This window comes from Mixophyes fleayi, chromosome 7, assembly GCF_038048845.1.
Source record: "Mixophyes fleayi isolate aMixFle1 chromosome 7, aMixFle1.hap1, whole genome shotgun sequence".
Lineage (NCBI taxonomy): Eukaryota > Metazoa > Chordata > Amphibia > Anura > Limnodynastidae > Mixophyes > Mixophyes fleayi.
This window is the reverse complement of record NC_134408.1, coordinates 22,931,800-22,955,453: the sequence shown is the minus strand read 5'-3', so window position 1 is coordinate 22,955,453 and position 23,654 is coordinate 22,931,800. Positions and strand designations below refer to the sequence as shown.

The following is a 23,654-nucleotide window of genomic DNA, read 5'->3' as shown; positions in this document are numbered from 1 at the left end:
ATTCAGGGACCAGAATTGAACACTGGTCTACAATGGCTGATATACTAGTCTCAGAGAGAGAGAGCCGTTTGGTAGAGTTCAGGACAGGAAACGATCTGTGATAGCAGGATATGCTGCAGCAATACCACAGTGCACTACAAAACTGGACAGTAACATCCTGCAGGAAGCATATAACGGCATCTTCAGTTAGTGGTGGACATGAGTATCAGTGAGCAGGACTTCATTCATTGCTCTCCATCATTCCTATCCTGTTTTATGGACTAGAGCAGCAGGGACTGGAGTCCTGTGGTTAGTGTGTAAGTAGTATAGCACAATGACTATCATGTATAGTAACCAGTGGTAGAAACATAAACCCCACTTATGTATTAGCTGTGTAGTTGTCCTGTAAGGCTCCATTGTGCTGGATGTACCTCTGGTAAAGTGTCCTCCCAGGTCACACTGTAATGCCTGCTGAATACGGGACATGGGGCTCTCTTATAGAGTCCTTACATCGGATCCTAGGCAGTCTCATAAAACACCTCCACAGCCAAATATTGCAGGTCCTGGACCAGTGAGGCTGAGAAGAGCCCTCGCATGGTGTAGAATGGTGGAACACAATATGGAATTATATTTATAGGGATATTTAACACATTAACAGCACAAACATAAGTACACTACCCCACTGGAGCAAAAGTAAAAAAAATAAAAATTGTATCTGTTTCTTTTCTAAAAGTATCTTTATTACACACTACTATTACTGAGCCAGCAGTGACAGGTGCTGCTATGCTTCACATTTCCTCCACGGTGCTCTGGATACCCCAATAGGTCACGTATAGTTGGTTATACAACACGTTAATAAGCATTGCATAGGTCTGTAGTGTACTGATTAGTGTTACCCTCACTTTACCTTTAATCCAGTTGTCCATCACAAAATATATTTTAATCCTAAAGACAGAATATGTGTCATTTAGCCTACAGCCTCACACAGGACACCCACTGCTTTACCATTAGTCATGCTCACCAGAGATTAATTTTCTCATGTCAGTGGTCCTGGCCGGTGATGAATGGGACATTTAATTAGCTGTTGTGAGAGAAGACCTCAAAAAGAGGATTTCTGGTTATTTCTCACACTGAAATTGAATACTTTTTAAAAAAAATAAAAAGTAAGTCCCTCTTCCATAGGATAAAAAGCAAGAAAGTGACAAATAAGAGACTCCGTATCTGTCATTTCACTGCTTTCCTTATCGCATCCTACGTAGGCCGGCTCCCGCTAGTAGAAGAAAACACATTCAACCGAGACTCCCTCTTCTGTGAAGCAAGGACGGGTAAAAACTATGGTACTCCCAGTACTGGGATATGCATCATTACAACGGTACAAAACCCCGACATTGTGCTTTCTCACAGCCTAGGTAGATGGTGGCAAAACTGCAAAGACCACTTCTAACCATCATGTCCGCTTTAACCAGTTTCTAAAAACAAAAAATAGGCCCATGGCACATTCTCATTACATAATAAACTATGCAAATCCTCCTTTTCTTGCTTAATTATACAGTTTTGTGTTTAAAGAACATCTATTGTCTTCAAACAATGATGGCGGCAATTTTTTACGGGCTTGGCTCAACCACTTCCCTACGAAGCGGCATCTGGTGAAGATTATGGAGTGCCTCTGGGATCTCACCAGGGTCTAGTGAATGGACATGCTACATTCTCCTGAATATTGGTCCCTTCCACAAAATAGCTGCCACCATTGTGTGGAGGCAATAAATGAACTTTAACAAAGTGACCCCAGTAACACCTCTAGAGACGGATTTTATTTTTTTCTGTTTGCTGTAGTATTTTTAGACACTGATCTGCGTTGTAACAGTTGTGTATGTAAAAACACTCGGCTAGTGCCCAGAATAGACTAAAAGCTGGAGCGGCAAAGTGTCTTGCAGAGAACACCCCTGCAGGGGGTGCTGTGACGCAGGAGCATACCACAGCCCATGCACAGCATTAGCCATTACCAGTTTTTATTCATGATTGGAAAGCTGCAGATTTCTCAACGTGAGAAGGATTTGGGTGCAGCTACCCAAGGTATAGAGACAGCAGGAGAAGATACCAGGGCACAGGTCTGGTCTCTGTACACCGATGATTCAGATGCAAGGCTCCAAGGCACAAGTATCTTTCTGAGCTTACAGGTCACCATTCCTAGACAGGACCAGTGCTTTCCAGGCGTTATGGTAAAATCCCCAGCTTACAGCTGCATTAATGCACCAGTAGTTTAAAAGGAGAAGCCTCCATGTCTCTGTCCATTACTTCTATATATTCACTTGCCATTACAGTGTTAATATAGCCAGAAACAGATGTTGGTCTCTGTATCTCCTAAGAGTGAAGGCTTTGAACGTCTGTAACACTAGGTCTTGGGTCATAGCGCCATCTACTGGATGATGCAATATCAGATTCTCTTGTTGGTCACAGCAGGCAAATGTACAAATTTGCCACCCTGATTTCGTTGAGGCAACATCGGATGCAGACAGCTACACAATGACAGTTTGAACCTCTATCTCCCCATCCTGTGAAGTGGTTATAACAAATTCCCCAACCTCTTCCTCCATTTCCACATCCTCATTTACCATGGCGTCCTCCTCCGTAGATGGTTCCTTTGGTAGGACGCTTCCCTCTCCGATGGCGGAGGCCAGAGTCAGTGCGACCTGCTCAGTAAGGGACTCAGGGGTGGCGATGGTAATAGTGTCTGTAGTAGGCACTTCCTCTATGCAGGGCTCAGTGCTGTCATCCAGTGTCACATTCTGTACAATGATCTGCTGTCCTGGGCTGGCTGTACTCACTATCTGCTGTACCACCTTCAGGATATGACTGTCCACCTGTGAAGAAAGGCGAGTGGGGTGAGCAAAGCTTTAGCTGTAGCAAAGACAAAGTTACAGTTCTGCATTGTACTGCTAGCAGGATCCTAATCAGTTTTTCAGTAGAACCTCTCATATCAGAAAATGTATTTCCAAGTGGAACAAGTAGAAATGTTACCACATATGCCTCTATCAGCTAATAAATAGTACTTTCATATAGATATAATTATGTGGAGATGGGCTGCTCAACAGTAATCTGGATCATCTAGTTTACAGGAATTTATCTTTGTAAGTAGAAAACCGTCCCTGCAGTACAGACGACAGAGGCTGCAAACCAACCAGCTTGTTTAGTGGGATGAAGAGAAACCGTATCGTGTGTTTAACATTTGCCGTCTGACAAGAGAACTCACCTCGTGTGTCCTCGCGCTCTGCAGCAGCTCAGCAGCCTCACTGGTTTCTAACTCCTCAGACGCGGCCTGTGTTCATATAGTTAAAAACAATATTTAGAGCAGTCCAAAAACTCCCAAACTTATAGGACAACTAAACCTCCAAATTAAACTCTTCACATCTGAACGCTGGAGGGAAAACACACTGTTCAGTGATACCCTGATTTCCCCTGCAGATCTGTTATAAAGTGCAGTACCCCCGCAACCACAGATTTATCCTACATCTTTAATACAGGACGGAAACAGAGACAGGTCATAAAGATGTTGCAGAGTCATTTCAGCCGCTGGCTACGCATTCCATGCAATGTATTCCTGACAAGCAAGTCTGCCAAGCTCTCACACACAAGGTGTCTGTTCCGATAGAGAAGCACCTCCCAACTCGGCTGGTCCCCTTCAACACAAGAAAAACCCCCCACAACCACCACATTCTGTGGGCCAGCCACAGTCACCTCGATAATGTATTCCTGAGTGTCGGCGACCACTGATGAGAACTCGACCAGTACAGTGTGCGGATCCTCGGAGAGCAGGGTTGTGGTCATGGTCTCAGAGCTGTTGCTGTTCTCAGACACTATCTGTCCTGCCGTATGCGGAGGTACCACGCAGCCACCTGCAGATTGGCGGAAGAGGTAGAAGGTTATGCTCTGTGGCAATGGTCACCCCAAACATTTACAAATGGTGCAAGCCTGACATTTGTCCTCCGCACCCTGACTTCATAGCCCCTAAATTCCACCCTGATAAAGGAAGAATCATAAAAAAAAGTGAATTTCTCCCACTAGTTATCCTGATTTTTCTTTTCTAATATCCATGAAATAAAAATATTGATTCCACCATGCTAACAAAGGAAGTGCACTATCGGTGCCAACAATTGTATTTCACTGAACAAAGTAGAGTATTCACACTGTCAAAATGGGGAAAATGGTCGTCAGGAAGTGGGAAAACCAGCTGTAAAAGGTGTTCACAAAACTATTTGTTCTCCAGATCTGATCATATCTCATCTTACAACCTTCCTTTTGTGAAGACCACAGAGTTTTGTAAACCAAGTCTGAGTGCTAAAGAACTTAACTCCTTGTACGTCTACAAGTGGAACAATACAGTTACAAGTATTTTATCTGCCACGTAGAGTACACTATGAGCTACACGGCAGGTAAATACCACCTTGGACATTTACCTTTTGTTTTTAGGTGGCGGTTTAACGTTCCGTGCTCTGCAAACCCTCGGCCACATTTCTGACATTTAAAGGGTTTCTCACCCGTGTGATGTCTAATGTGCCGCACCAGAGATCCCTTCTCCCTGAAGCTGTGAGGACAGAACTGACAGACAAACGGCTTCTCCGCCAGGTGGGTACGGAAATGTACTTGCTGGGCGTTCTGTAAAACGGTGTGAAGGAATAGTGAGGGACAAGAGACCACTCGACAATTGTACATGGAAAAACAAAAGGTTCCTCATGGGAGGAGCTATAAAGTAAAGTTGCCATTTAACAGATATTAGTCTGGAACACCTTAGTAAGCCCTAAGGTCAATACCACAATAGTGCATTAGGGCTTCTGCCCTATACAGAACATTACAATGTCTGAGCTCCCATCCCCTCACCTTGGTTTTGTATCTTTTTCCACACTTTGAGCAGGGGTACGGCCTGTCCTCAGAGTGCACTCTCATGTGGCCCTTGACATGCGCTACAGTTTTGTACATCTTCCCGCACTCTCCACATTTATATTTGCGGATATTGCCATGGGACTCCTGGTGCTTCCTCAGCAGATGGGCCTTCAAGAACTCCCGGCCACAGTGATCGCAGCGGTACAGCTTGCAGCCTGCCGAGAGAACCGATGTTACACTGAGACAACATGGTCTCTCCAAGACGTCACAGCATCGACAACATCTTTCTATTGCAACTCTGCACTTATTTTACCTTTTAAGAATTGCTAAATCCAAAATATAAAGGGTAGGGGTTTGTGTAACAGTGTTAAAATTGATAAACACAAGATTTAATTTAATACTACAAAGGAAGGTGTGCAAGACCATGTAGAATAGGCCCTACGTGCAGTTAGTTCGCTTCCATATGCAAACCTCCAATGGTTGGGAAGTGACAGAGGACTTAGCTCCTACTTCATATGCAGCCTTCAATAACAGGACAGCAGGAAAACTTAACAGCTGCACTACTGTAGGAATTTTTATTCTATGCCTTTAACATAGAATAAGTCATTACAAGGTCAAGTACTCGCATTTACAAACCCAGGGTATAAACAGACTCCAAGTAAGAGTTGGTAAATAACGTAGCAATCTTTTGCTTTTATAGAGCTTCAAAATGCGTTAGCTTAGGTGTAGTATTATTATTATATTTTAACATTTCTATTAAACATTTTAACAAATCTGGCCACAATCTAGGAGCTTATTACAGACGTTAAGGTCCAGAGATCCTCACCCAGGCTGTGTATAGCCCACAGTACGGAAAGGGGTGTGTGTTATCAAATAGTGGGTGTGGCTTTTCTAGAAGGGGGTGTGGCAATTACTGCAAAACTGGTGCACGTTATTTCAAAGCTGTGCCATACTAGTCCCACTTAATCCAATCCTGTGTCACACTGGTGCCAATTATTACAATGCATTATCTGGTGTCTTGTAGGCAAAATACTGCATGCATTTAAAGCTTCACACTCCCTCCATTCAGCTGTCCCACTTCCCCTTGTTCTGGATGTGCTGTCATATTACCCAAGATCTTTCCCTGCTCTGAACGCTGGCAGCCAATCAGTATTCAGAGGATGGTTTAAACTAAGTCCCATCGGCCAATGATAAACAGACATCTGCTCAGGTGTGGCACTGTCCTGCTTATAGAGGAAGACCATGATAACTATAGGGGCTCAGCTTCCAGTCACCATTTCTTGAGCCCTGTTTATAAGTGAATATTTTTAAGCCTGGCGTTTGGAATTTTTTTCTTCTTTATCCTGGGTAATTGGAGCCGACGACCCTGTATTGAGGTCTCCATTGGATTGAAGCCAGTGTACAGCATCAGTTGTCATTCCCAGATGTAAGTCTGTTAAATGATCATCATGTAACTGCAGTTTTCAAGCCTTTGTCTCATTTCTATATCTTTTCCTGACAACTGTATATTTGTTTACGAATGGTGGATACAAGCTACAAACTATATAAAGATAAGTGACAATGTTGAATAAGAACAATCTATACTGTCCTGTAGAAGAATTCTGGCAATATACAGAACAAGTTAACCCGTGCATGATACTCATGCATTCTAGTCAAATCAAGCTACTTAAGGTGTTAAAAAGGTTCTTGTCATGCATTTGGGCCATAGCCCAGGCCTCCTCAGGGGAAGAGAGTTACTTCCCGACGCAAGCGCCCTTTTTTAACGTGGTTTTGTCCACATGTCACCACCTCATCATTTTTCTCCATCACCTCATCCTTCATCTTCATCACAACATCCTTCATCAAGCTACTTAAGGTGTTAAAAACTCCCCACGGTCACCCCCGGCAACCACCAACCACTCCCAACTGTCACTTCTCCTTCAAGAAATATATAGGTCAGTTTTTTTTCACACACGCCACTAGGCATTTATATAGTAGATACTTTCCAGTAAGCTGAAACACTAATTACCCACTTGCTGGTACTACACTTCCATCATGTGGCAGACCTGGGGTACTGCACACTCATGAAGCTCAGAGGTATTAGTAGATGTGAGAAACATTAAGTCGATACAATTACTGACAATGTGCACCCATAAGTAACATAACCGGTGCACTGAAACATTTTTGGAAAGTATATTTTACCTTCATGTCCCTTCAGATGCACTTTCAAGGAGTTGCTACTCTTGCAAATGTCACCACATTGAGGACACGTCAAATTCTCTGTGTCATTGCCCAGTATATCATCTGTCTATTAGAAAGAGAATAAGACATCAATGGGGATTTATGTTGTTTGCTCTATAGTTACACTCTAGAAATTCAGCCTATGGCTATACTCCAATTCCTCCCTCTGCAAAAACAGGCTCATGTGTCTCCCCTCTGCACTCCCTTCCTGCATTGTCTTTTGGATGCCCAGCCTGTGCTTGGGAGCAGGACACAGCTCAGTGACAGCAGCCAGAGATTAGGAGACAAGATTTCAGCTTTAAAATCTCTACTCACCCCTGTTTTGATGGCAAGAGTCTGCACCTGGACGTGGACTTCATGCAGTAGATTGCCTTTCTCATCAGTTACTAGTCGGATCACAGGAGTGCCATCTACTTCATCTAGCTGGGAGGAGGTGTCTGTAGATACAAGATCTGAGCAAGACAAGACAAGCGTGAGCCCATATCATACACACTGCCATAAGAGAGATTTGTATCACAGTAACCAGATACACCAATGAAACAAAGCAATTATCACCTATTATCAGAGAAAATAATCAGTGTGAACAGACCTGAAGAGTTCTCATCCCGATTGATCACGATGCCTTTCCCCATGTTGAGACTGATCTTCTCTGTGCAAGGAGTGAGAGACCTCATATGCCTGGATAACGCCCCGGATTCACGGAAACTCTTCCCGCACTTTGAGCAGACATACGGACGCTCATCTTACATGGAATAGAAGAAAATAATAAGTTAAAACATGTGTGACTGGAGAGCAAACAGGTCTATGTCTATAGTTCTAATCGTTATTCTACTAAATACACCTTTTAAGCAGATGGGAAATACAAAGTAGCTATATGACCACATATAACATAAAAGGCTTAAGTCCGTTTTTATATAATACAGTGTAGGCTTGATAATGTTGAGCTAGGCCAAGCCTGCACAACTTGTCCTGTAGCTCTCCAGGTGTTATGAAACTACAAGTTCCAGCATGCTTTGCCAGCTACCTGGTGAGCCTCAGGTTGTGCAGGCCTGGCCTGGGCCCTAGGTTCTCAATCTTGATGCATATACACCAAGAGGTACTTCAGATAGATTCAAGGGATTCATCATTCTGTTAAATCGAAATAAAAAAAAACAAAACATTAAACGTATTTCTAGATGAAAACAAAAAAACAAAAGAAAAAAACATATAAGTAACGTGTTTGATAATATGTTGTCCTGTAGGGGGTACATTTAATGTTTACATTAGGGGTAATTTGTAAATGTCTGCCATCACTCAGAGATACATGTTACAGCATGAGATACCCTCATCTAGTTTTGCAGCGATAATAATTTCTACCGCTACCAAGCTATATAATCTAGATCAGGCTTGGCTAACCTGTGGCACTCCAGGTGTTGTGAAACTACAAGTTCCAGCATACCCTTCCAGAAATACGCTGCTATATATTGGCAAAGCATGCTGGGGCTTGTAGTTTCACAACACCTAGAGTGCCACAAGTTAGCCAAGCCTGATCTAGAAGTTTTGAGGAAACCGTTGCATCAGCAATTGTCCAGAGTCCTTCTGAGCATTTGTCCCAGCTGGGAATGACACATGACTGGACACGTCTTGTAACTATGACAAATAATAACAATAAATGCACCACATTTAATAGGCATTTTATTTTGGATTCTATATGCCCCTTACCAGTGTGCCTCCTGTTGTGCCGGATTAAAGAGCCCTTTGTCCTGAATGCATTCCCACACAGCTTGCACTCAAAGTCTTTCTTGTTGCTGTGGGTGAGCATGTGAGCTTTCAGGATGTTGGACTAGGAAGAAAAGAGGAGGTCAATCAACACTGGAGTCCTCAACAGCACACAGCGCTGCGGCCATGCCAGCAGAATCACAGAACATAACACATACTGTCTTAAAAGTCTTTTCACACAGCTGGCAAATGTAGCGGCCTTTATCGTCCACAACCATTTTCACAGCGCCGTCCTCGTTCTGGGATAGGTCCGCGGGGCACTCTTGCCACTCCACTTCCAATTCCTGCATGCCACTTCTTTGGTCGCCCACCATGCTGTCCTCACTGGCGAGCATGTCTTTCAACTCCTCCGACACTTCTAGGGTGGCAAACAAAGAGTTAAATCTACACGTTGCCGCTTGTCAACTGCAATGTCCGTGCATACAAAAGTGACAATTGATGCTCAAAGGCCTGCTTCATCCCCAGCATTTCTACCACCTCCTGCTATATTGGCCTTCAGGCTATTCTGCTCGCTTAGTCACTGCAATGCTTACGTCTGTACAACCCTAGAAATAAGCCACTGACGGTGATCACTTGTTGCCAGAGGGCCTACCAGATATAGCAGAAAGAAGAACTAAGCAGTTAACAGAAACACGGTGTCCATAGACACAGTCATTTACGCACCTGGTCAGAATCCCAGGGAGATTTAAATATTGTGAAACAGCTGTGAGGACAATCCCTTTATCTGACTGTCAATAACTCACAATAAGTCGTCAACAGGAATGTTACTGGTTATGTTTCCAAATAATAATAAAAAATACTAGTTCAATAAATATAGAGCTTCAAGTACAATCTAATCATTTCAGAGCTTCAGTGAAATGATTTTATTAGCAGTATTGTCACAAAGATATAAAATCGGTTTTAAAATCCCATTTATTCCAGTTTGTCTTGTGACATATGAAATTTGTGAAAGCATATTTATCACAAAGAATTACTTTGTTTTATTAATTTATTTACTACTGTACTTAATATATCTATATCACAACAGTCCTGTGTCCCAGAAGCCATTTATGTATTTAAACAGTATCTCTCTTTTCTCAAGAGGCCCTACCTAATGTCCTCCCGACAAAGTCCTTGTTTAACCTGCTGCTCTAAATAAAGTTTTTTATTTCAAGAAATCAAACAAAAAGATGGTCTTTTGCACTGTATCTTATGCAATGATATAAAGATGCTTCTGTAATGTTAGGTCGGATACCGTGCTGTACCTAAATCCGGGGCAGTGCTGATGTCCTCTGGTAACGAGGAAGCCTCCACGATGACATGGGAAACAGTCACCGGATCTTCTATAGATGGAACCACCTGCTGTTACATACACACATATGAGAAATATATTCTAACATATCCCATCTATAAAGGTTTAGAACTTATAAGGCTGTATCACTGTAAACTTCTTACTGGGGAAATAAACAAACAGCATGCACCCCACTCCTGCCACATGCGCACAGCGATCCTGCAGAGAGGCTAAGGAGACAAGTGATAGGACCACTGTACATAGACAGTGCAAGTGTGAGATAAAACTGGCAAGATCTATACACTGCGGCCTATTAGTGCGACCAGAAGATGACCACACACAGAGGCGGATAGAGCTCATGTTCCAATGATTATCCTATAGATCTCAATAGGATCATTATTGGAAATCGGGGTGGCTTGGGTTCACACACGATATGGAGCCAATTTCCTGATATCATAGCATAAATGTTACATATAATTTTATTATTGCCAACATACCCATGTCTGCTGTAATCAAAAAATGTCAGAATCACTATAAAAATGCAGCTTGATTCCGAAATATGTGACGGAAGCACAATGAAATGCTAAATCACTTCTTCACCCCACTAAGTGTAAACAGACAAAGGGAAAAAAGGCCACTACAATGTAACCGCCACATCTGGTGTAATGGAGCCGCAAAGCAATGAATGCAGCACACAGTATAATAATTGATAATATGCTTATCAGGCAGAGAGAGAGACATTTTTAAACCAGCCGCAGAGGGAATAGGCAGAGAATCCAGCAAAGCTAATAAAGCAGACATTATGACTACTGCAAAGTGTAGGATGTAAGCAGAAACAAGGTTCTGCAAGAACAGCAGTTGGACAATTATTACATAAACATTAGGTAATGATAGTTCATAGAATCTGTGGTTTTAAGCTTTGCAAACAGATTATATAAAGTAGACAAAATGGTATCAGTGTTTTGGTTCAAGTCAAGTCTTAAAGTTATAAATTCAATTATGGACAAATACAATCCCTGCTATTATACATGTAATTCAACCCAATTTTTTTGTGCAAATTAAGAGGTCAATTCTAACCCCCCCTCCCCTGGTCCCTGTCCTCTTACTGCATACCAGCACCTGTGTTCAGTCTGTGCTGAGGCAATGGCAGCTCCTGACTGGACATCTGCGGCACTCTCTCAGGCTGCCGGCAGCGGCTAACAAGCTTAATGCAGCATTAAGGAACAGTAGGAAAACAGCTGAAGCAACCAAGTGCTTCATAGAAGTATTTGTTATTTCTCCTGCACCTGTCACATCAGCAATATTACGTAGAGCTTTTCAGGCACTGTCAGCAGGAAAAATGCTCTGAAATATTAAAGAACCTTTTTCCCTGCCTGGATGAGAATGAGGCACTTGGAGAAAATAAAAAAGAGCTTACAGTGCTAGCTAGTTTTATTGCCACCAGCCTTGAAACGGCTCTTAATAAAGCAAACACTTGACAGCGCACAAATAATTGAATAGAGTCACCAAACCATCAATTGTTGGGGTACACAAGGAGGAATGTATTTTACCTCTTGGCTGCTCAGGACGGATACAGAAGACTCGAGGGTTTGTTCCAGGGCTCTCTGACAAGCTTTTTGTATCTTGTGCTGGACAAACTCCTCCAAGCTCGTGAATTCAGCCTGACAGCGGCCACATTTATGCACGTCGTCATCATCTGAAACAAACAAGGAACATTTACTTTACATTTTTTCTTTTTACCAATTGCTTAAAGACAACTGCAAAAGAGTATTATGCTTACAAGATATGCTTGTTTGACACTGCCCATTACTAAACTTATCGTAGCCACTTGAAGACCAGAAGTGGAGAAACACAGATTTGCAAGATCACAACCTATCCAGCCAGACAGCACCTGGTTTGCTCAGGAGTAACTTCTTGCCTGTAACGCACTACTCTCTCCCAGTGACACATGATGCACACACAGATGCAGAAAGTACCTGCACTGGCATAGAGGTGCACAGATATACGTCAGTTACAGATGCTTTATGCTCTCCAATTTATAACTTCATCCTTCAGTTACTCTCTCCACCTCCATCACTCAAAGCAAGAATCTTACCTAACAATTCCTGCCCCTTTGTGGGTGTTCCGCAAAGTCCAACCACCTTGTGGGTGCCAAACTAAACTACACTCCCTCGCAGATATGTATTCTCATCTCAGTATATAACTAAGAAAACTTGCTGCATTAGCTGCTGTAAAGTAAATTAGACATTAGCCTCTACTTGACAGCTGTTACACCAGGCAAAGCAGCATGGTGGCTCAGTGGTTAGCACTTCTGCCTCACAGCGCTGGGGTCATGAGCTCAATTCCCGACCATGGCCTTATCTGTGTGGAGTCTGTATGTTCTTCCAGTTTTTGCGTAGGTTTCCTCCCACGCTCTAAAAACATACTAGTAGGTTAATTGGCTGCTATCAAATTGACCCTAGTCTCTCTCTCTCTTCTGTCTGTGTGTTAGAGAATTTAGGCAGCAAGCTCCAATGGGGCAGCGAGTTCTCTGTACAGCGCTGCGGAATTAGCAGCGCTATATAAATAAATGGTGATGATGAAAGTTATATTGGCAAGCCAAAGGCAATAACAGGACGTGGGGACTGTTTCAAGTAAGCAAAGTTTACACAGCAATGAAAAACATAACATAAATTACAATATATACATAACAATAATAAAGTATACATAAATAAAACAAAGTGAAAAAGTATACATAATATAAAATATATACGTAATTTACAAAACAAACTTTAAAATAATGCACAAAAAGCAATCCTGCTCTGAGCTCTCTCTTATTGGCCAATATAGACAAACATAGAAAGGGAGCTGAAGAACAGGAAGGGTGTAGGGAAGGGAGAGGTAAGGGAGGAAACAATTTCAATTTGTCTATTGCACTGGGAAGGGGACAGTCAGGTGCAAGACATGAAGGGGACATTGGAATATTTGTTTAACCATCTCTGCTGTCTATAGTAAAAAGGTGCACTTTACCAATCTGACCTGAACAGAACAATCACAAATGTAATATTCAGTCGGAGGGCCGATGTCCGTTTTTATGTAGTTAAAGTCCTATTCATATGGGAAATGTAAAATTCTGGCCAATTATTATTTAAGGAATCTGTAATTACATAAGTAAGCTCCTCTATGTCACCACCTGCTCCAGTCACTCAGAGACAGAGGGGGTGAGGAGATCTCCAGCTTTTCGGAATCAAGTAGATAACTGCGCTTCCAAGATTCTACATACCGAGTTCTTCATTTAAAAAGACATTCCATTATAATGTAGAGATGAGCGGGCTCGGATTCCGCTAATCCGAGCCCACCCGAACAGTGCGAATCCGAACGGGATCCGAGCACTGTTCGGATATTTCCGGCGGGCAAAAAAATGAAAACGAGGCTCTGTCGTCCAAGTCTCGCGTCGAATCTCGTGAGGGGTGGGAGGGAGGGCCCAGAACAATTCCATCTTGTACCTCTTTTTTTAGCATTATGTGCTTAAGCTACCTCGGTGCAACCTTTTGGCCTAAAAACAATATTGTGAGGTGTTCAGAATAGACTGGAAATTAGTGGAAATGATTGTTATTGAGGTTAATAATAGCGTAGGAGTGAAAAAAAAACCCACAAAACTGGTTTTTAGCACTTTTTATGTTTTTTTCAAAATAAATCCGAATCCAAAACCTTAAATCCGAACCAAAACCTTTTGTCAGGTGTTTTGCGAAACAAATCCGAACCCAAAATCTCAAGCAAATCCGAATCCAAAACACAAAACACCAAAAGTGGCCGGTGCACATCCCTATTATAATGTAGCAGGTAGATCAGAGGCGCAAGACTAATCTGTATCCCGCATTTGCCTGATAATTTATTTAGTCTAGAGCAGAAGTTCCTGATTACTGTGCAATTCCACAAAAATGTGATTGGGAAAGTCTTTCTATGTGACATGTCCAGCATAGAGGTGGTAGAGACCAGCGCACATACTGCAAAGCGGAAGGACACAGCAGCAAGTTAGTCATTTGTAACTGGTTTTTCCATTTGGTGAACAAACCTAATGTTCTTTTGTAATGTGCCGGGCCCAGGTGCTATATCCACCGGTCAGAAAAAGCCAAGGACGATTTATGGTAACTTAACCCTATTTCTTACCAAGCCAGATAGTCAGTTGTAGTCTTCTGCCAGAACAGGTGTGGCCCAGGCACCTGTACGAGAAGAGTTTGGAAAGTCTTGGTAAGATGCTCATTTGCAGGATGTTTATTCTACTTATCCAGGATATTTGAGCTAACTTCCTGCTAGATTCTTCCAGACCGTGTCATATCATAGGAGGTTTAAGACCACAACTGTGGAAAGATATTTTTGGCGCAAGAACCCCCAACTACCTGTGATTGCCATTTAAAGTGAAAATGTATCTCTAGCTTTAGCTAAAACAGCAGTGGTGAGATGTTCAGTACTGGGTCATGTCACCACACAGTACATAGTCCTGGCTCTGTTTTTAGCATGATACTAAAGTAAGGCACCAGGCTACTCCAAGTTGTCAGCTATCAAAAAAACTCATGCAGCACGGATGAAAAAAGCCTTCTACACAAGCAGGAGAGGAGGGAGGTTCAGTTATTATAAAGAACAGTTATGTTCGGGAGCAGCTGATTACATTAAGGTTTCTAGAGTGACTCCTTGTTTCGTGGCTCCACCTTCCCGTGTCGTTTCCCCCATGACGCACCACCGGTAGTTGTGCAGGTATACCATCCACCAAGGACTGCGTTATTAAAGGCCTCATTGTAATAACACACACTTCCCTATCCAGCTGCTACAATTCTTATCCCGCTTCCTCACGTATCAGGTGTTACCCGAACCTCTTCGATTGCAGGCTGATTTGGGGCAGCACCATCTTTACCCAGTTTCATGTCATATGTTATTTAGGTCGTGATCCCCACCAGTGTACAGTGCTGCGTAGCATTTTACATTACCTTTATGCTCTACGGACATTTAGACGTATCAAAGAGGGGGTCAAATCTAAAATTATTTTTGTTTTATCTCATCTTCTTAGTTTGACATCATCATCACCATTTATTTATATAGCGCCACTGATTCCGCAGCGCTGCACAGAGAACTCATTCACATCAGTACCACATGACTAGGTTTGAAGAATTAACATTTCAAGGTGACAGACTCAAACATTTGAAAACAGATTCCCAATACAATATAGGATTTCAAACTTTCAAAACATTTGGGTTCATTCCTTAATTTTTTAAGATTGTACATACCAAACTTATTAGTTGTGATTTCAATGGGATATTATATTGCCAGTCATTTTTGTTTCTGAGTGATTATATAGGTTGCCTAGCATTAGTAACTCCAGTCATGTAGTTGAATGCATCAACTGTCCATGTACTGATCAGTTAAAAGAACAGCTGATAGACTGGAAGAGGAGCAGATCGGCCATATTGGTAACGTGCAGCTTTACTGCAGGACCTAGGTCCTGCTCCATTATATAGTGGTTTCTTCTGTTAGTGGGCCCCAGTCTAACTAATATTTCTGGAACCTACAAGTGATTTGGTAGATCAGACTGATTATTACTGGCATCTAGAAATGTCTCATCATAGGACCATTGCCCCAGCTTTACTGTCCTTTGCTATGTCAATGGGCTCTGGGTAACATGAGAGGACATTAGACCGTTTGTCACCTGGTTAAATCACTATTCTAGAGGAGCAGCACATATTTAGATATCATAGACATTGAAATAATAAGCATGTACTGGTTGATAATAATACGTGCAGCGTTTGTAGTATGTCAATCAGCTGCATTATGAAGTATTTTAAGCAGACAGCAATGACTTTAGATCGATTTAGTGTCTGTGTACCACTTTTGCATAATATGTGCCTTAATTAAGGATAGATAAAGGAGGGTTGGATTAAACATAAAAGTCTGCAAGACACTAAGACTATTAGAGGACTTTTCCAAGACACAAACAGTATCACAGTCATCAGCTCAATATGCATGTGCCCTGGGTGGATGTAGCCCTCCCAAAATGAGTGACGTCTATATAACACTTCGTACTACTATTACGCCTAATATTAAAAGTATACTGTAACAACAAATCTATATTGTACAAGTTCTCATTATGTAACGGTGACAGTACAAGCTTTTGTCCTCAGTTATCAGCACTATTAGTATGTGAATGACTGCCCTCTGTGTTATTCAATGAGTTTACAGACACATGAAGAAATGTTCCTGCACTATCACAGCCCTACCTCATCGTCACTTCACAACACCTACCATTTATGCCACACAAACAATATTTGGCCTAAAAAAAAAACCAAAAAAAACACAACACTAATGCCTGATGAGTTAAACCTATGGAGTCACTATCAGCCGCCTTAGTCGGAAGAGGATCACAGATGGACCCCATCAGTCCGTGCTTGGGGCCATCTTTCAACCACACTAACAGGCGCAATGATGCCAGAAGTGATCCAGCACAGTGGCTCAGTGGTTCGCACTTCTGCCTCACAGCACTGGGGACATAAGTTCAATTCCCGACCATGGCCTTATCTGTGTGGAGTTTGTATGTTCTCTCCATGTTTGTGTGGGTTTCCTCCCAGACGCTAAAAACATACTAGTAGAATAATTGGCTGCTATAAAAAAAAAAATTTTTTACCCTAATCTCTCTCTCGCTATGTATGTTAGGGAATTTAGACTGTAAGCTCCAATGGGGAAGGGACTGATGTGAGCGAGTCTCTGTACAGCGCTGCGGAATTAGTGGCGCTATATAAATAGATGATGATGAAGATCCAATTTGAGGGGCCCAACATCCAGATCTTGTCCAGTTTGGACACATGGGTGGTTAAATAGGACATTATTGGCCAGGATCGGACACGTGTGGCTGGCTAAACAGTCTAAAAACAGCAACACAGAGAGATCCATAATATCACCCTCCAATTAGGTCCAAAGATGGTATGAAGGATTTTGATGTAATCCTTCTCCGGCATCTACCATATTTGTGGAGCCACAAACATGGTAGTATCATGCAAAATTGCCAATAAAGGCACATGCAGGGCTTGTCCATACGGAATGCAACACAAGTACAGCAGCAAGTTAGAGAACCATTACCTTTATGTCATGGATAAGTGATGGACCTGAGAAAATGATGTACGAATCATTTTATTGCATTCACCAGCATTCTGCATATTTGATCAAGATGTGACACGGGGATGAATTATATCTTGTCTGTTGTATTTTAATGATAGTTTACGTTATCTTATGCATTTCATTTATGACATGATTGCATTCTACAAAAGTTTACATAATACTAAAGCTGGGTACACACTACAGAAATTGCGACCAACTTTTTATGCCGAGCGATTTTACATGCAACCGATGGTCCGATCGCTCGGTCCATGGACTGCATATACACTAGCCTTGTTTAGGACGATAAAGGGAAGAGCGGACGTCCCTTTAGCGACTTTTTACAGCCATGTTGTCGTGAGCAATGATTTCAATTTCGTACACACTGCAGCGACATTTGCGGAAAATGTAACGAGATACCAAAGACATTAGCATAAAGGGGCAGAGCTTTCGCTATAGTTAACTCCCAAAGCTGCCTAAAAAGAAAAGGCAACACTGTCTCTTCATTCATTCCTATAAAATAGAAGTTTAGTAATACACATTAAATTTAGAAAAACATTTAACTGCTAAAGTGAAATGCAATGAATATTCCCTAATAATAAAACCCCTTAGTATGTAATGGAATGCTCCATTCTCTGCGGGCATCATCTCTGATTGGTCCACAGCAGAAACAAACGCCCATGTCAGAGTGTATAAAGTGACAGAGGAACCTGTTTGGCGCCGAGGAACGTCGGAAGATGGCGAGTGAGCAAGTGGCAGTAGGGTTGCGGATGAGGAGAAGGTGGCAGTGGGGGTTGCGGGTGAGGAGAAGATGTCAGTGGGGGTTGCAGCTATGGAGACAGAAACGAAGACAGAGTCAGAGATGGTGCTGGAAGGGTCAAAAATGTTGGAAAAGTTAAGGTGCGGGATGGAGATACTCAAGAAGAGCAAAGAGCAAATCCAATGAGCCCAAGAGAGATGGAGATGAGGGTAAAAGTACTGGACCAGGACGACAACGACATTAAAAAAGGTCAGTAGCAGATGTAGTGTACCTGTAGTGTAGATGTAGTGTCATATAAAGCAATGTAAAAGGCTAATTTATAACCTAATTTTTTATGTCAGAACGAAGAATTTACAGTGAGAAGGCCAGTTTAGATACCACTGATACCACTAATGTTACACCTGTTAGCAAACAAGGAAAAATTGAAAAAAAAAGAAAAGAAAAATATACTAAAGAAGTTCTACACGATGGTATTTCAGTGAACATGTGTAGACAGCTAAATGCTTTGGGCACATACCTGTACCGTTATAATAACCAAAATGGCGCTTGTTTTACAGAATGCTCTGAGGTTAAGCCCGCTATTGTTGCGATTTCACCACAGGGACCAAAATGTAAGGTGAGAAAATGAGAGTATTTATGTCGTTGAATATAAATTACAGATATTGCAGTTAAATGTTAAACATTTTTTTATTTCCTTGTTTCGTAGATAAAGAAATCAAAGGGAATAGAAACGACATCAAGACCCGTTTTGCCACAAACCAGTAGCACCTTTAAAAATACTAAAAATAATACTCTGCAGTACTCAGCTCTGTGATTGGTATGGGCGCGCTCACTTCTCATGCGGATCTTCCTGTGTGTGTTAAAATTTTTGTACCTTTTCCAGCAATAAAAACGTTGCTTGAACACTGTGTGGTTTATTCTGGGTACTTCAAAATTATAAGTTAATAAAGGTTAATATAACTTTAATAGGTTATAAAGGTATAACTGTATAAAGACGCAAAGGGTAATAACACACATGCTTTACACAAGTGTAATGGTCTGCAGCCAGACAGGTGCAATATACATCGATACAAAACACAGTGATGTGCGGATTCCGCACCACGTGGGACTGGGATTGATATAAAAAATTTACATACACACGCCCCCCAGGTCGAGGAAGTATCGGAGGATTGTCGTGGATCGGTCGGAAGTTTATACACACTTCACAGCGGAAACGAGATTGGAACGAAAATATTAAACGATACGACCAACCAAATGAGGCGACAATCGTCCATTTGGGCAGACTTTCGACCATCGTGTCACTGCGCACACTGACCCGACTTTTGAACGAGCGGTCGTATGTCGGCTGTTTGAGGCGCTTATTGGACGAAAACAGTGTAGTGTGTACCCAGCTTTACTGGTTTGTTTTAGTACATTAAAACCAGTTAACCTTATTATTTGCATGAACTGTAAATTAAATTTTCCCAGGACCAATAAAAGAGTTTGGTTATTGCTGCTACACATCACCTATACATTGAAAGAACCAGATTAATCCTGTGCTTGTGTACTCTGACCAAACTCCATTGTGTGATCAGAGGATTGATGTTGGTTGTAAAATTAGATAAGAGGTATATTGTTTTTCAGCCAAGAAACCTGCAGACCTGAAACTATTATAGAAGCTTAAATTGCTAGAATGGGATATGTGTACTTACTATTACTGCTTTACATGTATTGCCCTATCAAGTTCAAGTGTATAAGTTGCTCATCGCTGCCTGCCATGCTTCTGAGAAAATCTATTACACATCCGACTTGGAAGGAGGACACATAGTGCCCTGTTAGCAGCCACCGTGCAGAATCTTTACATATTTTAATTTAGAAGAAAAGAGCAAAGGTTGAACAATAAAGCACTCCAGTCCTTTGCCCAAACTGAATAAATTAAAACGTGTCTTTATTAGTACCTTTAAAAAGCACTCATTAGTACATAGGTAATAGCCGAATTATCTTAAAAAAAAAAAGTGGAAAGGTAGAAAAACAGCGAGTTAAAAAGTAGACCCAGGGGAGGGACTGGTCCTATTTAGCGTTCAATGTGAATCGAATCTAAATGATTTAATTCATGTTGAACGTAGGACCCCCTTAAAACTGGACACATTAACCCTGTATATGTGACCAGTGAGGATGGTCCAAAACCTGGTGCAGACCCAAACGCCTTTGTTTTACTTTCCTTACATATTTTACCAGCTAACACACATTTTTCTTAACAATGACACACACACACCCAGTAAAATGGGAGCCAATTGTTTCCATTTGCAATGTTACAAGCCTATAAGAACATTAGATTGGGTTATTACATGACATTAGGTTGCTATCATCATAGCAGCTCCCAGGTAACAAAAACAGTTACTGTCAAACTCACAGTATATATTGAATGTTTAATATAAAAGGGATATATTGGGCAGCACGGTGGCTCAGTGGTTAGCACTTCTGCCTTACAGCACTGGAGTCATGAGTTCAATTCCCAACCATGGCCTTATCTGTGTGGAGTTTGTATGTTCTCTCCGTGTTTGCGTGGGTTTCCTCCGGGTGCTCTGGTTTCATCCCACACTCCAAAAACATACTGGTAGGTTAATTGGATGCTAACAAATTGACCCTAGTCTGTGTGTCTGTGTCTTAGGGAATTTAGACTGTAAGCTCCAATGGGGCAGGGACTGATGTGAGCGAGTTCTCTGTACAGCGCTGCGGAATCAGTGGCACTGTATAAATAAATGGTGATGATGATGATAATGTAACCTATAGTCACAGAGCAGTTTGGCATAAAGCCACATAACTCAGTTTATAGAGCTTCTGTGTCGTTTGTATGTTCTCCCAGTGTCCGCATGTTTTTCCTCCTACAGTCAAAAATACATACTGGCAGATTACTTGACTTCTAACAAAATGGACCTCTGTGTGCAGGTCTGTGTGTTAGGGAATTTAGACTATAAGCTCCAATGGGGCAGGGGTGGATCTAAAATTATTACATATTCTCTGGATAGCGCTGCAAAATAGGATTGGCGCAAGTGGTGCGAAAAAAACCCCACATTCTCCAATTTGGGTCAACTGTACAAGCGCAAGATATACCATAAAACACCTACATTGTGTTTACATCTCATCAACTAGCAGGACAAAACAAGTGATCGAAACACCACATTTCATCACCATCAATTTACCAACTTCCCTTTCCACCACAGGAAGGGCAAGTCATTAGCGCGATGCTGCAACAAGAAAACAAAAACGTTGGATCCAATGAGTTGTTTTGTTTTTGTTTTGTTTTTTAAAGACACAAAAGCAAAACATGTTGCAAAACATTTAAATTTTAAAAAATAAATAAATACAAAAACAGCTGTCAGATGATTACAAATAAAACCTTTTAAGAGCCACAAATCTTCATGCGGGAATCATACAACCACAACAAAGACAAGTATTGCACATACAAGATAAATTGCTCCCATTTTGCCATTGCAGAAACCCAATCTAGATTAAATCAGTTATATGTTTGTTTTTATTTTAGAATTACTTCAGCCCAGGTTACTGCAATTGAATTGCAATTTTAAAATCCCATCTATTACTAAAGAATGGCTCAAACTTTAATAAGTACATAATAATTTTACAAAAACCCATTTAAATAGCATTAATGTAGTAATATCAGAATAAGTGAAGGGAGGGGGGTGACATAGGACATATCCAGTGTCCCACATACATGACACACACGTGTTGCAGTGTTGACATACACAGCAGTCACATAGATCTCCGCCATGCTGGCCCGGGCTCACCTCCCTCCTTAAAGTGTGTGATGAGCGGCGTCACAGGCAGGCCCAGGCTGATCAGACAGCTGGGAGCAGCCTCCGTCTCCCCCACCCCCGGCTCCGAGCTCATCCCAGCCAAGGTCTTCTCTCCCTCCTCTGTCGCAACGAACGAGCCGCACGGCGGCTGGAACACAACGTAAAATGGCGGCTTTACGACCGTGTCGTCATAACAACGGAGCGGACGGTAGGCCCGATGCGCAGCCCGCACGTTACGGTAGGACGTAAAGGACGTACGGCCGCCATGTCAGGTAAGGGCAGGATGCCATCAGTCTCCCAGAGGAGAGCAACAGAGCATGGATAGACATTGGCAAAGGCAACCTTCTTACGTCCTGGCTAATGTCTGCATTTCTGATTTGTAATTTATAATTTCATTTTAAAAGATTTGTCCCTGGAAGATTTTTTTTTTGTTTTTTGAACATCTGTTGTATTTCTGCCTGTGTATATATGTTAGTACAATTAATAAAAGTTCTATTTTAATGAACTTTTGGTTATATGAAAAACATGATATAGCGATATGAATGTGGACTGTGTTTTGCATCGGTCTTAAATTCAGCTTTCTCTGTTCTCTTTTTCTTTGTCAATATAAAAATAATGTAACCCACCCCCTAAAGAATGTACTGTATATATATATATATATATATATCTATGTATACAGAATAAGGACACAGAGTATATGTATAAGAATAAGGACACAGAGTATATGTATACAGAATAATGACACTGAGAGTATATGTATACAGAATAAGGACAAAGAGTATCATCATCATCACCATTTATTTATATAGTGCCACTAATTCCACAGTGCTGTACAGAGAAGTCATTCACATCAGTCCCTGCCCCATTGGAGCTTACAATCTAAATCTCCTAACATACACAGAGATCGAGAGGCCTAAGGGTAATTTAATAGCAGCCAATTAACCTACCAGTATGTTTTTTTGGAGTGTGGGAAGAAACCCACACATACACGGCGAGAACATACAAACTCCACACAGATAAGACCATGGTTGGGAATCAAACTCATGACCCCAGTGCTGTGAGGCAGAAGTGCTAACTAACTGCTACCCCATATTGAAAGTAGTTACTTAAAATATGAAACACAAATAAGATAGACACCTCACAGATTTTCAGATACAAAATTGTAAAGCAATGTTCCGCAACGACACTAAAACAAACTATCAGCGGTTATAAATTAGGACAGAGATCTACAAATTATACCCAAAAGATGAACACCCACAGTCCCAAACATACTTCATAAAAGATCACAACATGTATATACATGTGATACAATAACAAACACGTGATACAATTGTCATGCGGAGAGTACAAAAGATGATTTTGGGGCACCTTGGGCCGCTGCCAAACTGCTGTTGAAGACAACTTTTTAATGTATTATGTATTTTCCCTCTCAAAATGCTGCACAGGTTTAAAGGGGTATATTTACTAAACTGCGGGTTTGGAAAAGTGGAGATGTTGCGTATAGCAACCAATCAGATTCTAGCTGTAATCTTGAAGAATGTATTAAATAAATGACAGCTAGAATCTGATTGGTTGCAATAGGCAACACCTCCACTTTTTCAAACCCGCAGTTTAGTCAATATACCCCAAAGGCTCTTACATCTGTCTATAGTACTATGAGCACATACAAAGTACCTTATCGCCGGTATGCAGTTTTAAATAAGAACTTTGTGGCCGATTTTATGTATAAAAATGATGATGTGTCTTTTTTTTTTACAAACAGAGGTTAAGTGGAACTAAACTGCTAATTTGACAAGGTCTTTATAGGGTCTTAAATCAAACTCTTTGAGGACCCCACTGACTTGTGCAAAGTAGCCCCCAGCTTTTCCCACCACCT

The 23,654-nt window shown here is 41.5% G+C and overlaps 1 protein-coding gene across 3 annotated transcripts; it reads right to left on the bottom strand.

The window, feature by feature from the left end:
* Positions 1–697: 697 nt before the first annotated feature.
* E4F1 (E4F transcription factor 1) lies at positions 698–21,961 on the bottom strand. Of its 3 annotated transcripts, none has more exons than XM_075179338.1 (13): positions 21,770–21,961; positions 11,656–11,801; positions 10,080–10,176; positions 8,994–9,193; positions 8,779–8,899; positions 7,667–7,819; positions 7,393–7,529; positions 7,039–7,144; positions 4,855–5,072; positions 4,434–4,632; positions 3,715–3,872; positions 3,230–3,295; positions 698–2,840 (listed from the first exon to the last, which is right to left on the bottom strand). In XM_075179338.1, the coding sequence occupies exons 1-13, from the start codon at positions 21,870–21,872 to the stop codon at positions 2,496–2,498; spliced, it is 2,049 nt and encodes a 682-aa protein (XP_075035439.1). In that variant the 5' UTR covers positions 21,873–21,961; the 3' UTR covers positions 698–2,495. The 3 variants fall into 3 exon arrangements, with proteins under 3 accessions (XP_075035439.1, XP_075035440.1, XP_075035442.1); XM_075179339.1 differs by having other exon boundaries at positions 10,080–10,173; XM_075179341.1 differs by lacking the exon at positions 21,770–21,961 and adding an exon at positions 14,255–14,298.
* Between the last annotated feature and the right edge of the window lie 1,693 nt (positions 21,962–23,654).